General features: G+C 45.5%; 1 protein-coding gene across 1 annotated transcript in view; it reads left to right on the top strand.

Annotated features, from left to right (window-relative positions):
- LOC138252902 (uncharacterized) overlaps window positions 1-20,925 on the top strand; it is a 216,205-nt gene that overhangs the window by 175,111 nt on the left and 20,169 nt on the right. The window contains exons 6-7 of the mRNA XM_069205776.1: window positions 1,989-7,423; window positions 16,956-17,175. Of these exons, the coding sequence (XP_069061877.1) occupies window positions 1,989-7,423; window positions 16,956-17,175 (5,655 nt within the window). The remainder of the gene's footprint in view (window positions 1-1,988; window positions 7,424-16,955; window positions 17,176-20,925) is intronic.

Here is a 20,925-nt window from a genome sequence, read left to right as displayed (position 1 = left end):
GTCCCTAGCTCTCTTCTTTGTTGCAGAACTCCATGCTTCTTTCATCCGGTGGCAGCTTCCTTGCACCCTCAGCTGGCATTTCCTGTGCTCCTGCCCACTCTCGACACTGTTGCGACTACTGGACTTGGTCCCCTTGTCTTACACGTACTCAGGTCCGAAATTCAATGTTGTTGCATTGCTGGTGTTTGTTCTTCCTGCAGAATCCCCCTATCACGACTTCTGTGCTCTCTGGGGGTAGTAGGTGCACTTTACACCTACCTTTCAGGGTCTTGGGGTGGGCTATATTTCTAACCCTCACTGTTTTTTTACAGTCCCAGCGACCCGCTACAAGCTCACATAGGTTTGGGGTCCATTCGTGGTTCGCATTCCACTTTTGGATTATATGGTTTGTGTTGCCCCTATACCTATGTGCTCCTATTGCAATCTATTGTAATTCTACACTATTTGCATTACTTTTCTTGCTATTACTTACCTAATTTTGGTTTGTGTACATATATCTTGTGTATATATCTTATCCTCATACTGAGGGTACTCACTGAGATACTTTTGGCATATTGTCATAAAAATAAAGTACCTTTATTTTTAGTACTTCTGTGTATTGTATTTTCTTATGATATTGTGCATATGATACAAGTGGTATTGTAGGAGCTTTACATGTCTTCTAGTTCAGCCTAAGCTGCTTTGCCATAGCTACCTTTTATCAGCCGTAGCTGCTAGAAACACCTCTTCTACACTAATAAGGGATAACTGGGCCTGGCACAAGGTGTAAGTACCTCTGGTACCCACTACAAGCCAGGCCAGCCCCCTACAATACAGACATACTAAAAACAGTTTCTCTTGTGAAAGACATATATGCTATGGTGTATAACTCATGTGCTTAAGATACCCAGAGGAATGGGCAGTGATAGCTCGCAGATGATAGGGAGCACGGTTATACAGTAAAACTTAAATATGCTTTATTAATTTCACTGAGCATTATTGTTACTTTTCTCACACTGTGAGTACACACCTATTGCCACCAATATATGTCAATTTTCTATTCTGTTGCAAGTAGGTTACAGACTGTTTTAGGGCCGTTCACGGATCATTACAGTGCACAAAAGAGTTAATGGACATTTCTGATTTATACTACTTGTTATAAAGTGTCACTCAAAGTGTCACACATAAGTCCTTAAAATTTGTCACACATAACCACAGTAACAGCCTAGAAAAGTCACACATAAGTACAATAAAAACCTGGCACCTGTATACTTAACACTGTGGAAGGAGCAACTTACAGAGGAAGCTTAAAGAAAGAGTGCCTAAGCTTTTTAGGGATGGCTTGATTAGTTTCATTGGGAATCTCTCTGATGATCACCTTGCTGGCAGGTTCAGAGTAAATTTGCACTTGCACAGCGCACTACTCACCCGTTAGGGTCTCAAGGTGCTGTACTCATACCGCTATGGAACCCCTCCTGGCTTTTCCCTGGGAGGTGCCCACTCCTGGCCCCCCCCAGGATGAAGCCAGGCATCCAAGCGCTGTTGGGGCCGTTGTGGAGATTAAGCAAGCTATTGCCCAGAGTTGCAGAGTGGGACCCATTAATTAGATTAGGCACCGAGGCGAGAATTATCTGGTCCAAGGGAATTGAGCCCAAGACCTGCTGAAGTGGGACTTGAACCCTGGTCTTGAGCCAGATCTCTGCTTCAGGGTCTGCCGCTCTAACCATTGTGCCACACTTCTCCAGAGTGGTGGGGATGTGAGGCACTGTGTGCTATCACTGCATATACTTTAGAACAAAGTCCACTTCTGTTGCAAGTACATTAGGATATTTTCCATTACTACTCATTTCTGATATGTTACCAAGACTGGCACAGCCACTCAGACACCCAGAAAATGAGATGCCCATACAGCTGGTCAGTCACATGGCCTTTCTGGCACAATGTAAATAAGGACATGGAAAATGTTATAAACTGATAAAGTAAATATCACACATTTCTTTTTATTGCAGAAAAAGGATGTTGAGGAGAAGTTTAAACAGCTCTTGATTGACAACAACATGAAAGAAGAGAAGGGCCTGGAATCCCAAGACATAGGAGACCGGATGAAAACACTGCAGCAGTACCTTGTAGCCCAGTTCCTTATGAAGAAGGACATACCCATGTGGTGTCATAGAGATTTGGCCTTTGATTCTGAGAATATTTCACTCACTGAACAGTTGAGTCTCCTTAAAGCAACTCTACAAGTAACACTGGAAGAATACAGGATGACACATTACACAGACGACACAGATGATATATCCAGTTTCCGTATTCGTATCATGGATGTGCTGTATGACACAAACAAGTCCTTAGCTGGAAAATTATCAAGAGATGTATTTTCTGAGCTTTCTAGCACCAGCCAAGACTTTCTTGGAAACATATTATTCAGTGGTACATGGACCCCAATCCAGGCAGTCCGATTCACTCTAAAGGTGCAGGAGAGCAGGGTTCCACAAAAGAAGGTGGAAGCCATCCTCCAATGCGTGCAGACGTACCATGTCAATATGAACACGACCATCAAATCCTTAAAGGAACAGGATCCTCTGCTGTTTCTGCAGAAACATGTACAGGGGGAGAAGGACAAGGATTTAAAAACCATACTAGCGGAAATGAGAAAAAATCATTATCCAGAAAAGGTTCTTTCTATTCTGGACAAAGTGCTCAGTGAAGTTGAAAGCCGGCTTCCAGCATGTAAAACCCTAGATCTGGATGAAAAAATGAAGAGAGAAGGGATAGCCATGACCAGAGCAATAGACTTTGAAAATCCTGATATTGAGATACTAGTGAAAATTGTGATTGGCTTGTGTGTGGCTGTTCAGGACACTACAACGTACACTTCACCGATGGGAACGAAGGTTGAGGGCTATGTGCCACGCATGACTCAACTAGCATCTCTGTTGACTCTTCTAATTTCTAAAACCCCTGAATGCAGTGGTTGCCTTTTGGAGATATTTACTGGAGAGGGCAAATCTACTATTATAGCTATGCTAGCCTTAGTTCATGCCATCCGTGGGAAGAAGGTTGATATTATCACAAGTTCTCCAGTACTTGCCCGTCGTGATCAAGAGGAATGGAGCAAACTGTACAAGATGTTTGATTTCTCTTGTAGTGTTGTGCCACCTCCAGGGCTAGATGAATACACTGACTCAAGAGAAATTGAAAAGGCAATTAAAAAAGCTTATGCAGCACACATTATGTATGGCACTATTGGGAACTTTGCTGCTGACATTCTACGACAGGAGTTTGAAAAATGCAAAACGCGAGGAGATCGGACCTTTGACATAGCCATTGTGGATGAAGTGGACTATATGACCCTGGACAGTGGTGTCCAAGTCACATACCTTTCACATGCAGCGACAGGAATGCGGCACTTAGAACAACTGCTGGCAGCTGTCTGGGCGAAGATATGCACTTGCCAACGTATTCAAGATGCCCAAACAGGTGGCATTCTTTGGGCAACTGGAACACAATACTTTTACAAAGTTGCTGCCGCAGCTGTCATGGGGCCAAACACCTCAGAGCATTTCACCCCCCTCAATATTATCATGCCGGGTCTGCAGCTTGGGTTCTTCACTGAAGAGGATGTGAAGCAGATTCAGTCCAACCTGGATAAGTCTGAACAGTCAAGTGTTGAAGAACCACAAGACTCTGCAATCAAACAAATCATGGATAAACTCGGACCTGCTCAGCAGCGAGATCTCTTGTCTATATTTCAGAAAGTTTTTGAAGACGCTGTTGTTTTTGAATATTATGAGGTAAAGGATGGTAAAGCATCTGAATTCAAGACCAGTTCAACATTGGAATCCATGCCAGACAAAAAAGCCACATCTGATAATGACAAAATTCGCATTCTTCTCCAGGAACATGGCTGCGCCTGTATGGTGATGAGTGAAAAAGACCTGATAGAAGGAGCTGTCAGTGACCTGGAATCAAGAATCCGGTACTCTGACACCTATCACCCACCAGATAAAGGAGAGAAGAGTGAAGAGAGCTTTATCCTCCTGCCAGCCTACCTGAAGGAATATACTCAGAACAGGATGAAGGTCTTTGTGGAAAATGCTATGAAGGCAATCGTAATGGAGAAGGATCGGGAGTACATGATAGAGTCAGCCACAGACGCAGGACAATTAAAGCCCACCACACCCATCTACGAATACCACACCATCATCCCAGTGGACTTCAAAGCCACTGGTGTGCTTGAAAAGAACAAGCGCTGGGGTGACGGCTTACAGCAGTTTCTGGAGATGAAGCATCAACTAGCAATATCACCACCGTCGAATGTCACAAACTTCATGTCAAATTTCCATTTCCTTCAGCGATATACTAAAGGCACAGGCATGTTTGGGGTCTCTGGGACCCTAGGGGATCAGACAGAAGTGGAATTTCTTAAAAAACACTATAAGGTGTCCTGCCATGTTATGCCTACTCACCGACATACCAAAAAGACTGAACTGCCAATTCTCCAAGTCGAAGGAGGGCATGAAACATGGATCAAAAGTATCTGTGAACATGTGAAAGAGCGCACAAGTCCGAGTCAGTGGGGCAAAGGGCAAGCAGCTTTAGTTGTCTGTGAAGATGTGAAAACAGCTGAAAAGCTACAAAACAAGTTAATAGAATTAAAAGCTGTTCCCAATCCAGATAAAATAACTCTGTACACCAGAAGTGATAAACATAATATTGAAAAGAGTACTTTTGATGCAGGAGATGTTGTCATTGCCACAAACCTCGGTGGAAGAGGCACAAATGTTAAAATTACTAAAGAGGTGAATAAATGTGGAGGACTCTTTGTGATTCTCACCCATTTCCCCACAAACATGAGAGTCGAAAAGCAAATTTTTGGCAGGACCTCTCGTAAAGGAAACCCTGGGATGGTGCAAATGATATTAAACTATGATGATCTGTTGCCATCTTATCAGGACCAACCTATCGAGGTGATGAGGCAACTCAGAGCAGGCTACCATAAAACACAAATCGGAGAGATGGAGACTGAGGAGCTCTTTGAAGTACAGATGAGGGAAGAACTCTTTCAGAGGGTTTGTAAACATCTAAATCTTTTTCAACATAATTACGATAAAGGGGATAAACGTGACATCTACACCTATTCCTCTATCCATCGTAATATATCTGAATATTCCAAGAAAAAGTTGGACTACTACCCAGCTCTCAATGCGTTAAAGGAAAGCTGGGCCCTATGGCTCACACTACGTGACAAAGACATAGATGATCACAAAGATATCAATGAGCTAAAAAAAGACCTTGACCAAGTGATCCAGAGGAGGGCAGACAGCCTCCTGCAAGGAGAATCAGGTAACTTCTATGACTTCATCAAACAGGCTATGGACCGCATGTATCTCCACACTCAGAACAAAACATGGGATTATGGAGCACTATCATTCTGGCAGAAAGCAGAGAAGACTGATCGCGTGTACCGCGCTGTCTCACTCTATAATCAAGCCTACATCACAATTAATATGGGACAGGAAGGCTACTTGCAGAAGGCACTGGATCTTTTGAATGATTCAAAGAAAATGATCGATGTCTATGTATCTGAAGTGTCGGTCACCACAGTTTCCTTCCAGATGTCCTGCTTAGCCAAGTTTGAACCTCACAACCGAGATGATCCCAACTTCACAAAACAAATGCAGACCCGCAATAGTCTATTCAAGTCCTGGATCGATTATATCGATAAATCCATTGCAAAGCTAACAGAGTTCCAAAAGAAGAAGAATAATGCTATCACCAAGGACCAAGCTGTCTTCTCTTTGGCAAATGATGAAAGTCCTATAACCAGTGACGAGCTTATTGTACTCTATGACTATGGTCTGTCCTTTGTGTTCGAAGTTGAGAAGAAGCCAGAATTCTGCATAAGTGCTCTTGTTTGCTTTATTCTTGGAGCTCTGCAGGTCCTTGCTGGGATTCTTGTGTGTGTTTTCACCTGTGGGACAGCTAGTCAGTTCGGAATGGGTCTGATTGCTGAAGGTGTGTCAGACATGATATCAGGGATTGAAGGAATGATAAAGGGTTCATTCAATTGGGCAGAATGGGCGATAACCAAGGCCATTAGTATTGGGCTATCACTCATAACTGCAGGATTTAGCATCATTAAAAAGGCAGCACAGGCCGTTGTGAAAGTGACAAAGGGTTTACTCAGTGGAACCAAAACTTTTGCATCTCTTGCTGATGACATCATTCGTTCTGGAAAAGCTCTGGTGACTACCATTCGCACATCTGCAACATCAGCCGCCTCTGCAGTTTCCAAAAAGGCTCTGTCCAACTCCATCAAAACCCTCGCCTCAAGTTCTGCAGTGAAGCAAAATTTTGTGCAGGCTGCAAAGTACACTGGTCAAGAATTGGTCAAAAAAGGGGCTCAAAAAGCAGTAGAGTATGGCATGGATGCAGCTCTCCAAGCTGTGTTCAAACAAATATTTGAAAATGCCTTCAAGGACATGATAGAACAATCTGTAAAGGGTGATCAGGCTTTGAAAGAAGCAATTATAAGATTTATAGTTGTCAATGGGGTGCCAGAAAATGCCCTAAGTGAAAAACCTGCCTCTTTTCAGATTCGAGATGCCCATAAACAGATCATGAATGGTCTATTGGAAGGTTTTTGCAGTTCTGCGGTCAGTAATATCGCTGATGATTACAGTATCCTGAAAAAGTTCTTCAGTCACCTCAGCTCAATGAAAAAGCTCATTGAAAAAATTCTGAATGAGGCTAAGGTGAAAGGATATATCACTAAAAGCGTCCTTCTCAGTCTTGAATTTGGAAAAAGAGCGGTTGAGTTTCAAGAGGTGATGAACTCTGCCCCAACTGAAGTCATGATTCGAGATAGAATCATTCCATTTCTAATCAACCAATGCAATAAGCTCCCATCTGCTGCCAACTACAAGAATGATGGACGACGCAACTTCCAAGCTGTAGGAACAATGGCAGTGCAATTTTTAGATATGATATCCCAACAACTCAATGCTAACTTTGTTAATTTGTTTTCAGGCCGCTTAATAGGTTATGTGATAAAACCTTATTGCAAAGAATTGTCTAAAAGTGTAGGGAATGCAGTCGGCAATATTCTTGGAAGAAATAAGACTGAGCGATTCTTCATTGAACGAATGCATAAAAGCACTATGAAAAAAACACAACTTGAGGGAGCAAAAGTTAAACTAACTGAAGCTGACCAGAAAAAAGTCAATGATTATGTAAAGAAAATGCAGGATCCAAACAGCCCAGCGACAGAGCTGGACCTGAACATCCTCACCAAGGGTGGCCTGCTGAAGGGGAAAGGGGTCAAGGTCATTGTGGTGGATGAGAATCAGAAGACACTCTCTACTCAGATCTACCCAGGAAAGGAATCCACAGCGGGTGTCATCACCCTGCAGCTGCAAAAGAGAAAGGAGACAGATGGAGGGTAAGTTCTTAACTTATGAGAACTAATGCAGACCTCATAGACTTTAGACTTCTGTTATGTATCTGCTGACTATTTTCTAAATAATGTCCATGAGGTTCTAGCAGCAGTGCTATACTGATCTGAACCTGCCTTGTCCAGTACTAGCTCTGTCCCTTCTTCAGGCCCAACACATAACTCCACGTCCAATTTTAGTGTCCCCTCTCTAGGGGCCAGATGTACCAAAGATTCGTTTTGCATTTCTTAAATAGCAAATTTTAAGAAATCGCTATATGAGAAATGCAAAATGGGATGTATGAAATTTGCAATTCGGGAATAGCGATTTCTTAAAATTCGCAAACGCTATTACCAAATCACAAATAGAGAATTCTACTCAATTCCTCCCTATGGGCCTGTAGGCCTATGGGTGTGAATGGTTTTGCATTTCCAATTAGGTAATGCAAACCCCAGGGTGCTGAGGGCCTAAGGCCCCCTGTGATGCACGCCCAAAAAATATTTGTGGACATGTGAAGCACGCATGTGTGCACTACACGTCATTTTAAAAAATGCATTTATAATGCATTTTTAAAAATTGCACATGCTTACCACCAAACTTAAGTTGGTGCTATTTGCATTTCTTAAATGCCCAATTCGCATTTAGGAAATGCTTGATACATGTGCTTTGGAAATCGCACATAGGAATTCCTTATTTGCGATTTCCTATTAGAGAATCACAATATGTGATTCTCTAAAGAGGGTCGCAATTTTAAGGAATCACTATTTTTGCGATTCCCTAAAATTGCACTGTGAATGCCTTCCATACATTGTGAAAAGCATTTTTGAATTTGTAAACTGCGGAATTTTGTGTTCGCACCGTTTGCAAATGCAAAAACGTTTGATACATCTGGCTCTAGATGTCTTAAACTGTAACCCTCCCCACCCCATCCAGCCCTTCTCCCGCCTCAAAGCCCCAACCCCCCCTCAGCCCTAACTCCGCCCCTTCTCCAACCCCTAAATGCTAACCCTCCCCACCTCAGCCCTCCCTTGTGAGGTGGGAAGATAATGGGCAGTCTACATTGGGAAACAATGATAGCCTGCACTGATATACTGTACTGAGAGCCTGCACTGAGAGCCTGCACTAGTAGCCTTCAATCTACTGCCTCTTAGAACCATTTACAATAATTCTCCTGAGAGTCACTTCAGGCCTTCCATTGAACACAGTACCTTTGGTTGGATGGCATGTACGAATACTGAGAATAAATCAATAGTCCAATGATGTTTTGATAATTGACATATTTAGGGGCATGTTTTCTGGTGTATGAGAGGTCAGATACCAAGTAAACATGTGCAGTGCCTGCTGGGCTGGTCAAAAACTAAAGAAGTTATTTCTGTTTGTATGGTAGAAGAAAGCACAGCAGGTGTTTGTTTCAGAAACACAGAACAACAATTACTATAGCAATCACGGGAATTCATTCTGTGGTCATTAGAGATATTTGAGTTCCTGCCAGAATCTTCTAGGCGAGAAAAGATAGTGCATATCCTAAACTACAGCTGCGTAAAGGACGGCAAGGAAATGTCTCCAGTGACCTTGTGGATCTGTAACTTTGTCAATGTTATTGTTCCTCGTTCCTCTTTACCAGATAATTTTCAGATCTGCAGTTCCACCTTGAAAATGTTAATTTTGTAAAAAATTTTGGAGGACTGCGGGGAGAGCTTCAAGGCCCCCACAGTTCCAGTCGGCTCCCGTCTCCTGCGGGAGCTGGCATTTCTCCTGCAAGCAGGGAGCTGATTTAAATTTTAAATAGCAGCTCCCTGCTATAGCAGCAATGTTTTCTCTCTGCAAATATGCATGCAGTGATAGAGATGAAAACTCAACTACCACTACTGAAAGCGGAGTTGTGTTTGCTTTTGCTTGGCAGGAGCCATCAGCTCCTGCCACGCAAAAGCAAATAGCTACCTCCTGAGGGTGGGTACCTCGGGAGGTAACAGGAGCCAGCTCTAGGGGGTGGTGGTACCCAGCGCCATTCATGGCTCAATGATTTGATTTTGGCCCCAGGGAGGTGGTGGTCCCCGGATGTTCACAACGGAACCCTATGTTAAGTTGTTTAAGCCCTGGGGAAGTGATGGCACGTGAGGCACAAGGGGGGTGTACAGGCCTCCGAAACATTACATTGATTGCCCTGGGGAGGCACCAATCTCCAGGGCTCCGGTGGGAGGGGGGTGAGCACAGCCCCTGCATTGACTATATTGATTACTCAGGAATGTGGTGGTCCACGGGGTGCAGGAACCCCACAGCCCCCCCCACTGATAATATTGATTAACCTGGGGAGGTGGCAGTCAGCAGGGCATGGGGGCTATGCCACCCCCCATACATTATGTTCATTGCCCCAGGGAGGGGGCGGGTGCCCAGGGCTGCAGGATGGGGAGAGACCCCGGCATACATAATAGTTGATTTCCCCAGGGAGGTGGAGGGACCCGTGCATATTTTTACAAGGATTTTCCTGGGGAGGTAGTGGTCCACGGGGCGCAGAGGGGCCACGCTGCCCTCGCTTATTATAATACCCTTGCCCCATGGAGATGGTGGACCCCAAGGCTTTCATAAGCCCTAGGAGGGGGGCCTCCTCCTATATTTTATAAATGCCCTGGGACCTGTCCCTCCTGGGGGTTAAATAAAAGGCAAGCCTGGGAGTCTGCACTTGCTTTTTAAAAACAAAAACAAAATCACAGCAAAATTTGATTTTTAGCCTGGGGAGGGGGTGCTAGATGGTATCGTACCCCCCTTTTTTTTTTTTTTTATTAAGACTCGGCTGAAGCCTTATCTCAAAATGGCTGCCAACACTCCCTGGTTGAAGTGTTGGCAGCCAGTCAGATCTCTGCATGAGATAGGTAGAATTTATAAATTTGTCACAACCGTAGATGTACAAATTTGGATTTCCTTTAATTTGTCCTAAACTACTGAACAGAGTTAGACCAAATAAAAATACATTATTCATCTGTGGACCAAAGGCTACCTTTCAGTCAAGTTTGGTGTAATTTCGGCCTGTGGTTCGGCTGCAGGGCTGTTTAAAAGTAGGAAATGCACCTTTTTGTACACTCCCCCCTTTTTCTCAGCCTCTATTGAACAGATAACCCTCAAAACGTTTCATGCACAGCAAGAGTCTGGAGAGCACTTTTTTGGAAAATGTCATGAAGATTCATCAGATGGTGCCAAAGACAGAGGCAAGTCAAAAGATGTTGTTCCTATGGAAACCAGGTCCTAACTATGACTACCTAGTGATGATGGCCCGTAGGTAATATATATGTATATTTATAGTATATATAGATATAGATTCAGATTTAGATCACAGTGATGGCCGCCACTAGGTAGTTATAGTTTTAGTTAAGACCGTACTTCCATAGAAATTGATTTTTTGCTTTGCTGAAAACTTAGGTGCCATTTAATGATTCTTCACAAAACCTTTAAAAAAGTCTAATCCACCTTAGATTCTTCCCATTTAATTTTCCATGGGAAATTTAAACAGCAATACCTCAGAAACGGCTGAAAGGAACTAATACAAGTTTGGAACAAAGTTAGCTCTTGATCTGGTAACTGTGATTTTTGCAATATGGTGTAAAACTGTTTAGTAGGTTTAGAAAAATGAAGGTTCAAAATGTATGTATATTTTACACCATAGGGGATCCATGGGCCCAACAAATCCAAAGATATGATCTGCTTGGCTTCTACAACCTCACTAACAATGTTGAGGCAGCCATTTTTGGACTTGGGGACTCAGTACCCTGTCCTGTTAAAAGGGTTTAAAAAACATATTTCAAAAACATTTTTTTCTTTTTTTGCTGGAACTGCAGATCCATAGAAGAGGTATAGCTCAGTGATCCCATCAAAGGCCCCCACCTTTTTCAATTTTAATCACCCCAGGCGGGCCAGGGCTTGAGCGTTCCTATGTAATATTTTATTGGAGGGAGCGCGCCCTCCTCCACAAATTACAAATAGATAGGCATTGTGGATAGGGACCCAGTTTCTTAAAAACTCTCAAGTAGTAGTCACTGCATAACCCCTCCCCAAATAATAAAAAATAAAATGGGCCTTTGTGGGTGAGGTTCCTGGGGCCTTGAAAACGCTTGTGGAGGAAAGCCGTCTCCGCCATAAAGAAAGAAGAAAGAAATGAAGCCCGGTAAGCCCTGCCAGGGCTTTTTTTTTTTTTATATTATCGTTGTGGCCCTAGAAGGGGTTGGTTCTACAGTTTTTTCAGACAGCGGAGGGATGGCCCAGCGTAGCAGACAGCGCAGACAGCCTGCTTTGTCTCTCAGACATAGGAGTGATGGCCCAGCGTAGCAGGCAGCGCAGACATCCTGCTTTGTCTCTCAGACATAGGAGTGATGGCTCAGCATAGCAGGCAGCACAGACAGCCTGCTTTGTCTCTCAGACATAGGAGTGATGGCCCAGCATAGCAGACAACGCAGGGATGGCCAAGAGTAGCAGACAGCGCAGACAGCCTGCTTTGTCTCTCAGACATAGGAGTGATGGCCCAGAGAAGCAGGCAGCGCAGACAGCCTGCTTTGTCTCTCAGACATAGGAGTGATGGCCCAGAGAAGCAGGCAGCGCAGACAGCCTGCTTTGTCTTTCAGCCCTTAGGAGTGATGGCCCAGAGAAGCAGGCAGCGCAGACAGCGCAGACAGCCTGCTTTGTCTCTCAGACATAGGAGTGATGGCTCAGCATAGCAGACAGCGCAGACAGCCTGCTTTGTCTCTCAGGCCTAGGAGTGATGGCCCAGCGTAGCAGACAGCTCAGACAGCCTGCTTTGTCTCTCAGACATAGGAGTGATGGCTCAGCATAGCAGACAGCGCAGACAGCCTGCTTTGTCTCTCAGGCCTAGGAGTGATGGCCCAGCGTAGCAGACAGCTCAGACAGCCTGCTTTTGTCTCTCAGACATAGGATTGATGGTCCAGCATAGCAGACAGCGCAGGGACGGCCAAGAGTAGCAGACAGCGCAGACAGCCTGCTTTGTCTCTCAGGCCTAGGAGTGATGGCCCAGCGTAGTAGGCAGCGCAGACAGCCTGCTTTGTCTCTCAGACATAGGAGTGATAGCCCAGCGTAGCAGGCAGCGCAGACAGCCTGCTTTGTCTCTCGGGCCTAGGAGTGATGGCCCAGCATAACAGACAGCGCAGACAGCCTGCTTTGTCTCTCAGACATAGGAGTGATGGTGCCCAGCGTAGTAGGCAGCGCAGACAGCCTGCTTTGTCTCTCGGGCCTAGGAGTGATAGCCCAGCGTAGCAGGCAGCGCAGACAGCCTGCTTTGTCTCTCGGGCCTAGCAGTGATGGCCCTTCGTAGCAGACAGCGCAGAGAGCCTGCTTTGCAGAGCCGTATGTATCATTGGTGCCACAGTGGTCCAAGGGCCCATCTGTATGAGCACCCAACTAAACCCCAACAATGGCTGCTGTACTATCCTTCATCATTTGTTGCTCACATAAGGACTGTATGTTCACTTGCTCTGCCAGTGTTACTTTGAGAAACAAGTTGAATGAAGTGAGATAACTTAGTTTGAGATTTAGAGAGGTAACAAAGGAACGAGGAGACACACTGCTTGTCAAACCAGTATTAGGGACACAATACATCACAATTAGAACTTTCCTTTAAAACGGTTGTATGAGGCTCAATTTCATTGCTAATATGAGGGAGGAGGAAACCATTGCAGCAAAAAGGGATCAGCACATAGGAGCTCATATTTGTCTGAAAGGGATAGAAATCTTTTTTCATGACTGAAGTGATGACCAGGATTAGTGGGGAAGGAGTGAAAGAAGCACAGGGGATAGCCTACTTGTAGGAAAATAGCTCTTTTCTAGACTTGTTACCCCCACTTTTTGCCTGTTTGTCAGTTTTGACAGTGTGCTTGACTGTGTTCACTGGGATCCTGCCAACCAGGACCCCAGTGATTATGCTCTCTCCCCTAAAAATCTGTATTTCAGTCCACATTTGGCATATTGGTGCTCCTTTATACGTCCCTAGTATATGGTACCAAGGGTACCAAGGACATTGGGGTTCTAGGGGATTCCTATGGGCTGCAGCATTTCTTTTGCCACCGATAGGGAGCCCATGTAAGGTGCCTGCAGGCCTGCCAGTGCAGCCTGCATAAAAGGTGCAAGCACCCTTTCACTGCCATTTTTCACTACAGCAGGTCACTTATACGTCACCCCATGGCAGGCCTTCTAGCCCAGAGGGCAGGGTGCAAAGTACCTATATATGACGGCACCCCTGAACTAGCAGAGGTGCCCCCACAAACTCCAGGATCTTTTTCCCGGAATTCGTTAGTACGGGGACGCCATTTTATGCATGTACTGGACTCAAGTCAATACATATGTCCAGCTACATAATGGTAACTCCAAATATGGTCATATTTGGCATCAAACATGTTGGAACCTTCCCCTACTTTGCAAGCATTAGTTGTATGATCCCATGCACTCTGGGGGCTCCTTAGAGGACCCCCAGTATTGCCATTTCAGCCTTCTGAGTTTTTCCAGTCAGCCCCAGCTGCTGCCACCTCACAGACAAGTTTCTGCCCTTCTGTTGCTTGATCTATTCAAGCCCAGGAAGGGAGAACAGATGATTTCCTCTGGGAGAGGGATTTTACACCCTCTCCCTTTGGAAATAGGTGTTTCAGGCTTTGGAGGGGTAGCCTCCTAAAGCCACTGGTAATGCTTTGAAGGGCACATTTGGTGCCCTCTTTGCATAAATCAGTCACACCGGTCCAGAGACCCTCAATCCCTGCTCTGGCATGAAACTGGACAAAGGAAAGGGGAGTGACCACTCCTCTGTCCATCACCACCCCAGGGGTGGTGCTCAGAGACCCTCCAGAGGGTCCCTGGGTTTTGCCATCTTGGAAACAAGGTTGGCAGGGAACTCTGGGAGCATCTGAGTGGCCAGTGCAGGCAGGTGGCATCAGAGCCCCCTCCTGATAGGTGGTCACTCAGCCAGGTGACCAATTCCCCTCTCAGTGCTATTTAGGGTCTCTCTCTGGTTTTTCCTCAGATTCATTTTGCAAGACTCCAGCAGGACTCCTCTCCAAACTTTAGTTCAACTTCTGGCTGAAAAAACTGTATCCAGACACTCCAGGAACCTACAAGTTACATCAAAGGAAGCAAGACTCTGCCTGCAACATTGTGTCGACGGCTCCTGCCTTCAACTGCAACATTTTCCTGGTAGTGCACCCTCTGAAGACAGCCCGTCTTCAATCTGCACAGGAAGAAAAAAGGCATCTCCCTTGGGGTGAAGGAGTCACTCCCCTGCATCAGCTGGCACCATCTGCAACGATGACTGACTGCGTGGATCCCCTCTCCTGACAAGCTGCTTGGTTCCTGCAACACGAGGGGTAGACTGAAGTGGTTCTGACAGTCGCCGAGTCCGGCTGTCCAAGTTTGGTGAAGGTAAGCCCTTGCCTTCCCACGCAGAACAGTACCTGTGTGTCCATTGCCATTTACAACTGCCAAGGAATGTTTGCATTCTTTCCATGGAATCTTCAGGCATCTTGAAGCTCCAGCCCCCAGCACTCCTTCCTGCGATGCACAGCTTCCTGAGTGGTTCTCCTGCGGCATGGGATCTGTTTTCGTAGTGCTGTGTGGGCTCCTTCCTTGACTTCTAGGTCCCTATCCTGTGGGACTCCTGTGGGTGCTGCCTATGCTTCTGTGGGCTCTCTGAGTTGCTGAAAGTCCCCTCTGACTCCGCCTCCTGGGTAGAGGCCTTCTGGGCCTTCCTGGTCCCGGCAGCACCACTTTCCGCCACCCGCGAGTTTTTCATGTACCAAGGCTTGTTGTTGGAATCCGAAGACGCAAAGCAGACTGCAATCATCCTTCCGGCGTGGGACATCAATTGCATCCTCCAGGAATTCGAGTCCATCTTCCAGGGTGCAGCAGTGACTCTTTATCCTCACTGTCAACTCTCTTCTTGCACTTTCAGCTTGGTGGGTAGGGGCTCTTGCCCTTCCTGAACTCTTCTGTCCTTCTTGGACTGGGTCTCCCTCTACCACAGCTCTTCTAGTTCAGGAATCCACTGTTGGTGTCTTGCAGTCTCTTTTGGTCTTTGCAATATTCTTCTGTTCTTCTAAGTGGGTGGTTTTGGGAAACTACAATGTTTTACTCCTGCATTCCTGGGTGCTGGGGGTATTCTAGTACTTACCTTTGTACTTTTCTAGTACTCACAGCTCCCCTTTACACACTCCACTTACCTAGGTGGGGGACCGACTTTCGCATTCCACTTAGTATATGGTTTGTGCTCCCCCTAAAATCATAATCCTCTATGGGGGTTTTCTAACTGTTTTATGCCTATTTCTGCATTCTAGTGTATATAATTTGTGTATTACTTACCTCCTAAAGGAGTATAACCTCTATGGTATTTTTGGTATTTGTGCCACCGAAATAAAGTACCTTTATTTTTGAAACACTAAGTGTTTCTTCCATGTGTGTGAGTACTAAGTGTGACTACAGTAGTATTGCATGAGCTTTGCATGGCTCCTAGATAATCTTGGCTGCTCATCCACATTACTCCTAGAGAGCCTGGCTTCTAGACACTTTCTACACTACACTGATACGGGGATACCTGTACCTGATATAAGGTGTAAGTACCATAGGTACCCACCACACATCAGGCCAGCGTCCTACACTACTACTATGGCCCGCAGCTATCATTAGTGCAACAGTTTCAGTTGAATTGGGACCCATGACTCTGAGAGGCCCACAACTCCCCAATTGTAGGAACTAGAACTATTTGGTCATTTTTTGTTTTTGTTTGATGCCTTTGCTCTTTTATAAGTCTCACATTTATTGTGGATTGTGAGCTCTAAGCAAAGTATCTACGAGGTCAGTGATGTCCCTCCTCTTTCCCCAGTCATTGCCATTAGGTTCTGCAGGTGAACCATGCCTTCAAAATATTTGTTTTGAGGGGATCGGAGCAAAAATGTTTGAAGACCTCTGTAGTAGGCTATTACACCTCTCCACCAGATGTCACTGCCTCCACCCACCTGTTTGGCTCTCACTAGGAAATGACTGTTTAACTCATGCAGTGACCACCTCCTCACAGCCCCATGACTCCTACTTCAGTTGCCCGATGCACAATTAATTTGTTTAACTGTGTTCATTTGCGCACGAGCTGCAAATTTCAAGTCCAAGTGGAAATGTGGACTTCCTGATAAGAAGACAGTACACCTCCATGTGCTTCTCTATGGCACCTTTATGTGGTTTGGCACTTTGATGTGACTTTGGGTGCTTAGCTTTGATTGATTTGTGCACTTCTTGATGTGTCATTATGAAGGTCGAGAAATTCAAAAGTATGATGGACCCAACTCAGTTAGGAAAACTAAGACTGATCAGTAGTCAGCCTTATAATCAATTTCCACTTTCATTCATACCACTGTTCTTGCACCTTTAGCTTCAAGCTCTCAAGTGGCCAACAGGCCAAAGACATTTTTCGCTGTACATTTATGTAGGTTCAGCAATCATAACCACACATTTGGTTCAAACTGCTGTAGTTTTGTTATAGAAATGGTTTCATACATTTGTTTTTTCCAGGGATTCAAGCATGACCAGCAAAATCTTTGATCATGTTAAAGGAAAAGAAAGTTTATACAAAGGCCACTTCAACATGGTAGCATCTGATGGTTTGGTGGTCCGAAACAATTCTGATGATAAGAACTCCCTGTACCACGCTCTGGTGATGGCCAAAGGTGTACAGCCCAACCAGGATATCACAAAGCAGGCGGAGGATCTCAGACAGATGGTGCGCAAAGAGGTAAATTGACATTGATTATCCTTTAGAGAGATGACACTTCACAGGCTGGAATGACAATCTATGGGACCCTGAGCACTAGTGAATCCAGAGCCACACATATTTCATCAGGTCTTCTACTCCTTCTGTATCATTGTGTGAGGAACTCTTCTTTCAGCATGCTTCCCTTTTCTCGGCAATACTCACCCTCCTGTATTAGTGTGTGAGGATGCTCAGGGCCGACAGCCCTTTCACCCACTTCCACACATTCAATCATATATGTATAATAATTATGCATTCTGATCTAAGTCTGTGAGCAAGCCTTGGGGCCATACTCAGAGCCACACCTGTTTCACTCACACCTGGCTCACTCCTTCTGGTGTCAGTGTGCAGGTGAGCCTTAGGCCCCACACTTGGGCCAACATGTTTCTACTCACACCTGGATCAATCCTTCTGATGTCAATGTGAGAGAGCCCCAGGAGCAACACCTTGAGCCATGTGTTTCTACTCACACCTGGATCAACCCTTCTGATGTCAGTTTGAGAAAGCCTTAGGAGCCACACTTTGAGCTATATATTTCTACTCACACCTGGATCAATCCTTCTGATGTTGGTGTAAGAGAGCCTTAGGAGCCGCACTTGGAGCCATGTATTTCTTTTCAAACCTGGATCAATCCTTCTGATGTCAGTGTGAGAGAGGCTTAGGAGACGCACTTGGAGCAATATGTTTCTACTCACACTAGATCGATCCTTCCGATGTCAGTGTGAGAGAGGCTTAGGAGCCGCACTTGGAGCCATATGTTTCTACTCACACCTAGATCAATCCTTCTGATGTCAGTGTTTGAGAGCCTTAGGAGCTGCACTTGATCAAAATGTTAGTGTGAGCTTTGGGAGCTACACAGAGAGCTATACCTCGTCTACTCACGCAAAGCTCACTCCTTCTGACCTGTGTGTGCCAGGGTGCTTTGAGTGCCACACCTCTACTACTCATACCTATCTCATTTTTTCTGGGGTCAGTATGTGAGTGAGCCAAAAGAGCAACTCAGAACCACATCTCTTCTACTCACAGCTGACTCACTTCTTCAGGTGTCTGACTGTGAGTGAGCCTTGCAGACCACACTTGTAGTCACATTTCTTCTACTCACACCTGGCTCACTCCTCCTGATGTATGTGTGTAAATGAGCTTTGGGAGACACAAATAGGCCTACATCTCTTCCACTCAGACCTGGCACATTGCTTTTGATTTATGTTTTTGAGTAAGCCTTGGGAAACAGACTCAGATCCACATCTCTTCTACTCACACCTGGCTCATTCCTTCTGGCGTCAGTGTGAAGTGACACTTAGCAGCCACACTAAGACCTACATCTCTTCTACTCACACCTGGCTCACTCCTTCCGATCTTAATGTGTGAGAGAGCCTTAGGAGCCACACTCAAAGTTGTATTTCTTTTAATCACACTTGGCTCCTTCCTCCTGACCTATGTGTGTTTGTGAGCCGCAGGAGCCACATTCAGAGCAACATCGATTCCATTCACATGACTCAATCATTGTGATCTTTGTGTGCATATGAGTCTTTTAAAGCCACACTAAGAGCCACATCTCTTCTTTCTCACTTGGCTCATTCCTTGTGATCTATGTTTGTGAGTGGACCATGGGAGCAAGTAAACTGTGGGAGCCACTCTCAGAGCCACATTTTTCTACTCAGACCTTGCTCACTCCTCTGGGTGTCAGTGTGTGAGTAAGCCTTAGGAGTCACACTCAGAGCTTTATTTCTTCTACTTACTGATTCATTTCTTCTGGTCTACATGTGTGAGTGAACCTTGGAAGACAAATTCAGAGCCACATCTCTTCTACTCACACCTGGCTCACTCCTTCTGGTGTCAGTGTGGAGTAGGCCTTCAGAGACACACTCAGAGCCACATCTCTTCTATTCACATCTGGCTAACATTTCTAACATTTCTAATCTATGTTTGTGAATGAGCCTTGGGAGCCACATCTCTTTACCCTCACCTTACTCATCCTTCTGATCTTTGTGTCAGAGTGAGGTTTGGGAGCTACACTCAGTGCCACTTCAATTCTACTCACATTTGACTTGTTCCTTCTGATGTGTGTGCACCTTATGATCCATCTCATAGCCACATACCTTCTACTCTCCTCTGACTCACTCCTACTGATCTATGTTTGTGAGTGAGCCATAGGAGCAACACTCAGTGCCACACCTCTTTTACTCACACTGGGCTCACTCCTCCTGTTGTCAGTGTGCAAGGAGCCTTGATAGCCATACTCGGAGCCACAGCTCTTCTACTACTCACGCCTTGCTCATTCATTCCGGTGTCATTGTGCTAGTGAGCCTTAGGAGCCACATACACAGCTTAACTTCTTCTACACACACCTGACTCATTCCATCAGATGTATGTGTGTAAATTACCTTTGTGAGCTGCACTCAGAGCCATATCTCTTGTACTCACACCTGGGTCACTCCCTCTAGTGTCACCCTGGAGTGAGCCTTGGAGCTTCACTCAGAGCCACATCCACTCCTTCTGATCTATGTGTGGGACCAAGGCTTGGGAGCTGCAGTCAGAGCCACATCTCTTCTACTCCTATCATGCTCATTCTTTCTGACCTATGTGCATGAGTCTGCCTTGGGAGCCAATCCAAGAGCCACATCTCTTCTACTCACACTTGGCTCACTCTTACTGATCTATGTGTGAGTGAGCCTTAGAAGCCATACACATTGCCACATTTCTTCTACTCACACTTGGCTCATTCCTTCTGATGTGAGTGAGCCTTGAGAGCTACACTCAAATCCACATCTCTTCTGCTCACACCTCACACCTTGATCACTCCTTCTGGTGCCAGTGTGTGAGTGAGCCTTAGAAGCCACACTCACAGCTTTATTTCTTCTACTCACAACTGACTCATTCCTTCTGACCTATGTGTGAATGAGCCTTGGGAGCTACACTTGGAGCCACATCTCTTCTACTCACACCTGGGTCGCTCTCTCTAGTGTCAGTGTGGAGTGAGCCTTCGGAGCCACACTCAGAGCCACATCACTTCTACTCAGACCACGCTCGCTCTTTCTGATCTATGTGTGGAACATCTCTTTTACTCCCAACTTGCTCACTCCTTCTGACCTATTTGCTCAATTGTCCCTTTGGGAGCCATTCTAAGAGCCACATCTCGTCTACTCACATCTTGCTCACTCACTCTGATCCATGTGTCTGAATGAGCCGTGGGGGCCACACTCAGAATCACATCTAAAATACTCATACCTGGCTCATTCCATTTGGTTCCAGTGTGTGAGTGAGTCTTAGGAGCCACACTCAGAGCCACATTTCTTCTACTCACACGTGGCACAGTCCTCCTGGTGGCAGTGTTGCTGTGAGCCACAGGGTTCACATCTCTTCTACTCAAAGTCGGCTCATTCCTTCTGATTTATGTCTACGAGTGAATCTTGTGAGCTACACTCTGAATGTCATCTTTCCTACTCACACCTTGCTACCTCCTTCCAGTGTCAGTGTGCGAGTTAGTGCAGGAATCACACTTGGAGCTTCATTTTTTCTACCCATACCAGTCTCATTACTTTTGATCCATTTTGCTCAAAATGGCTCACTCCAGTGGGGAGTGAGCATTAGGAGCCACACTAGGGGGCATATTTATACTCTGTTTGCGCCGAATGTGCGTCAAAATTTTTGACGCACAATCGGTGCAAACCCTGCCCCATATTTATACTTTGACGTCCGACGCCGCGGCCGTCAAAGTTCCACCATGTGCGC

This window comes from Pleurodeles waltl, chromosome 1_2 (genome assembly GCF_031143425.1).
Source record: "Pleurodeles waltl isolate 20211129_DDA chromosome 1_2, aPleWal1.hap1.20221129, whole genome shotgun sequence".
Classification (NCBI taxonomy): domain Eukaryota; kingdom Metazoa; phylum Chordata; class Amphibia; order Caudata; family Salamandridae; genus Pleurodeles; species Pleurodeles waltl.
The sequence above is the reverse complement of the archived record's forward strand: the minus strand, read 5'-3'. Positions and strand labels throughout refer to the sequence as shown.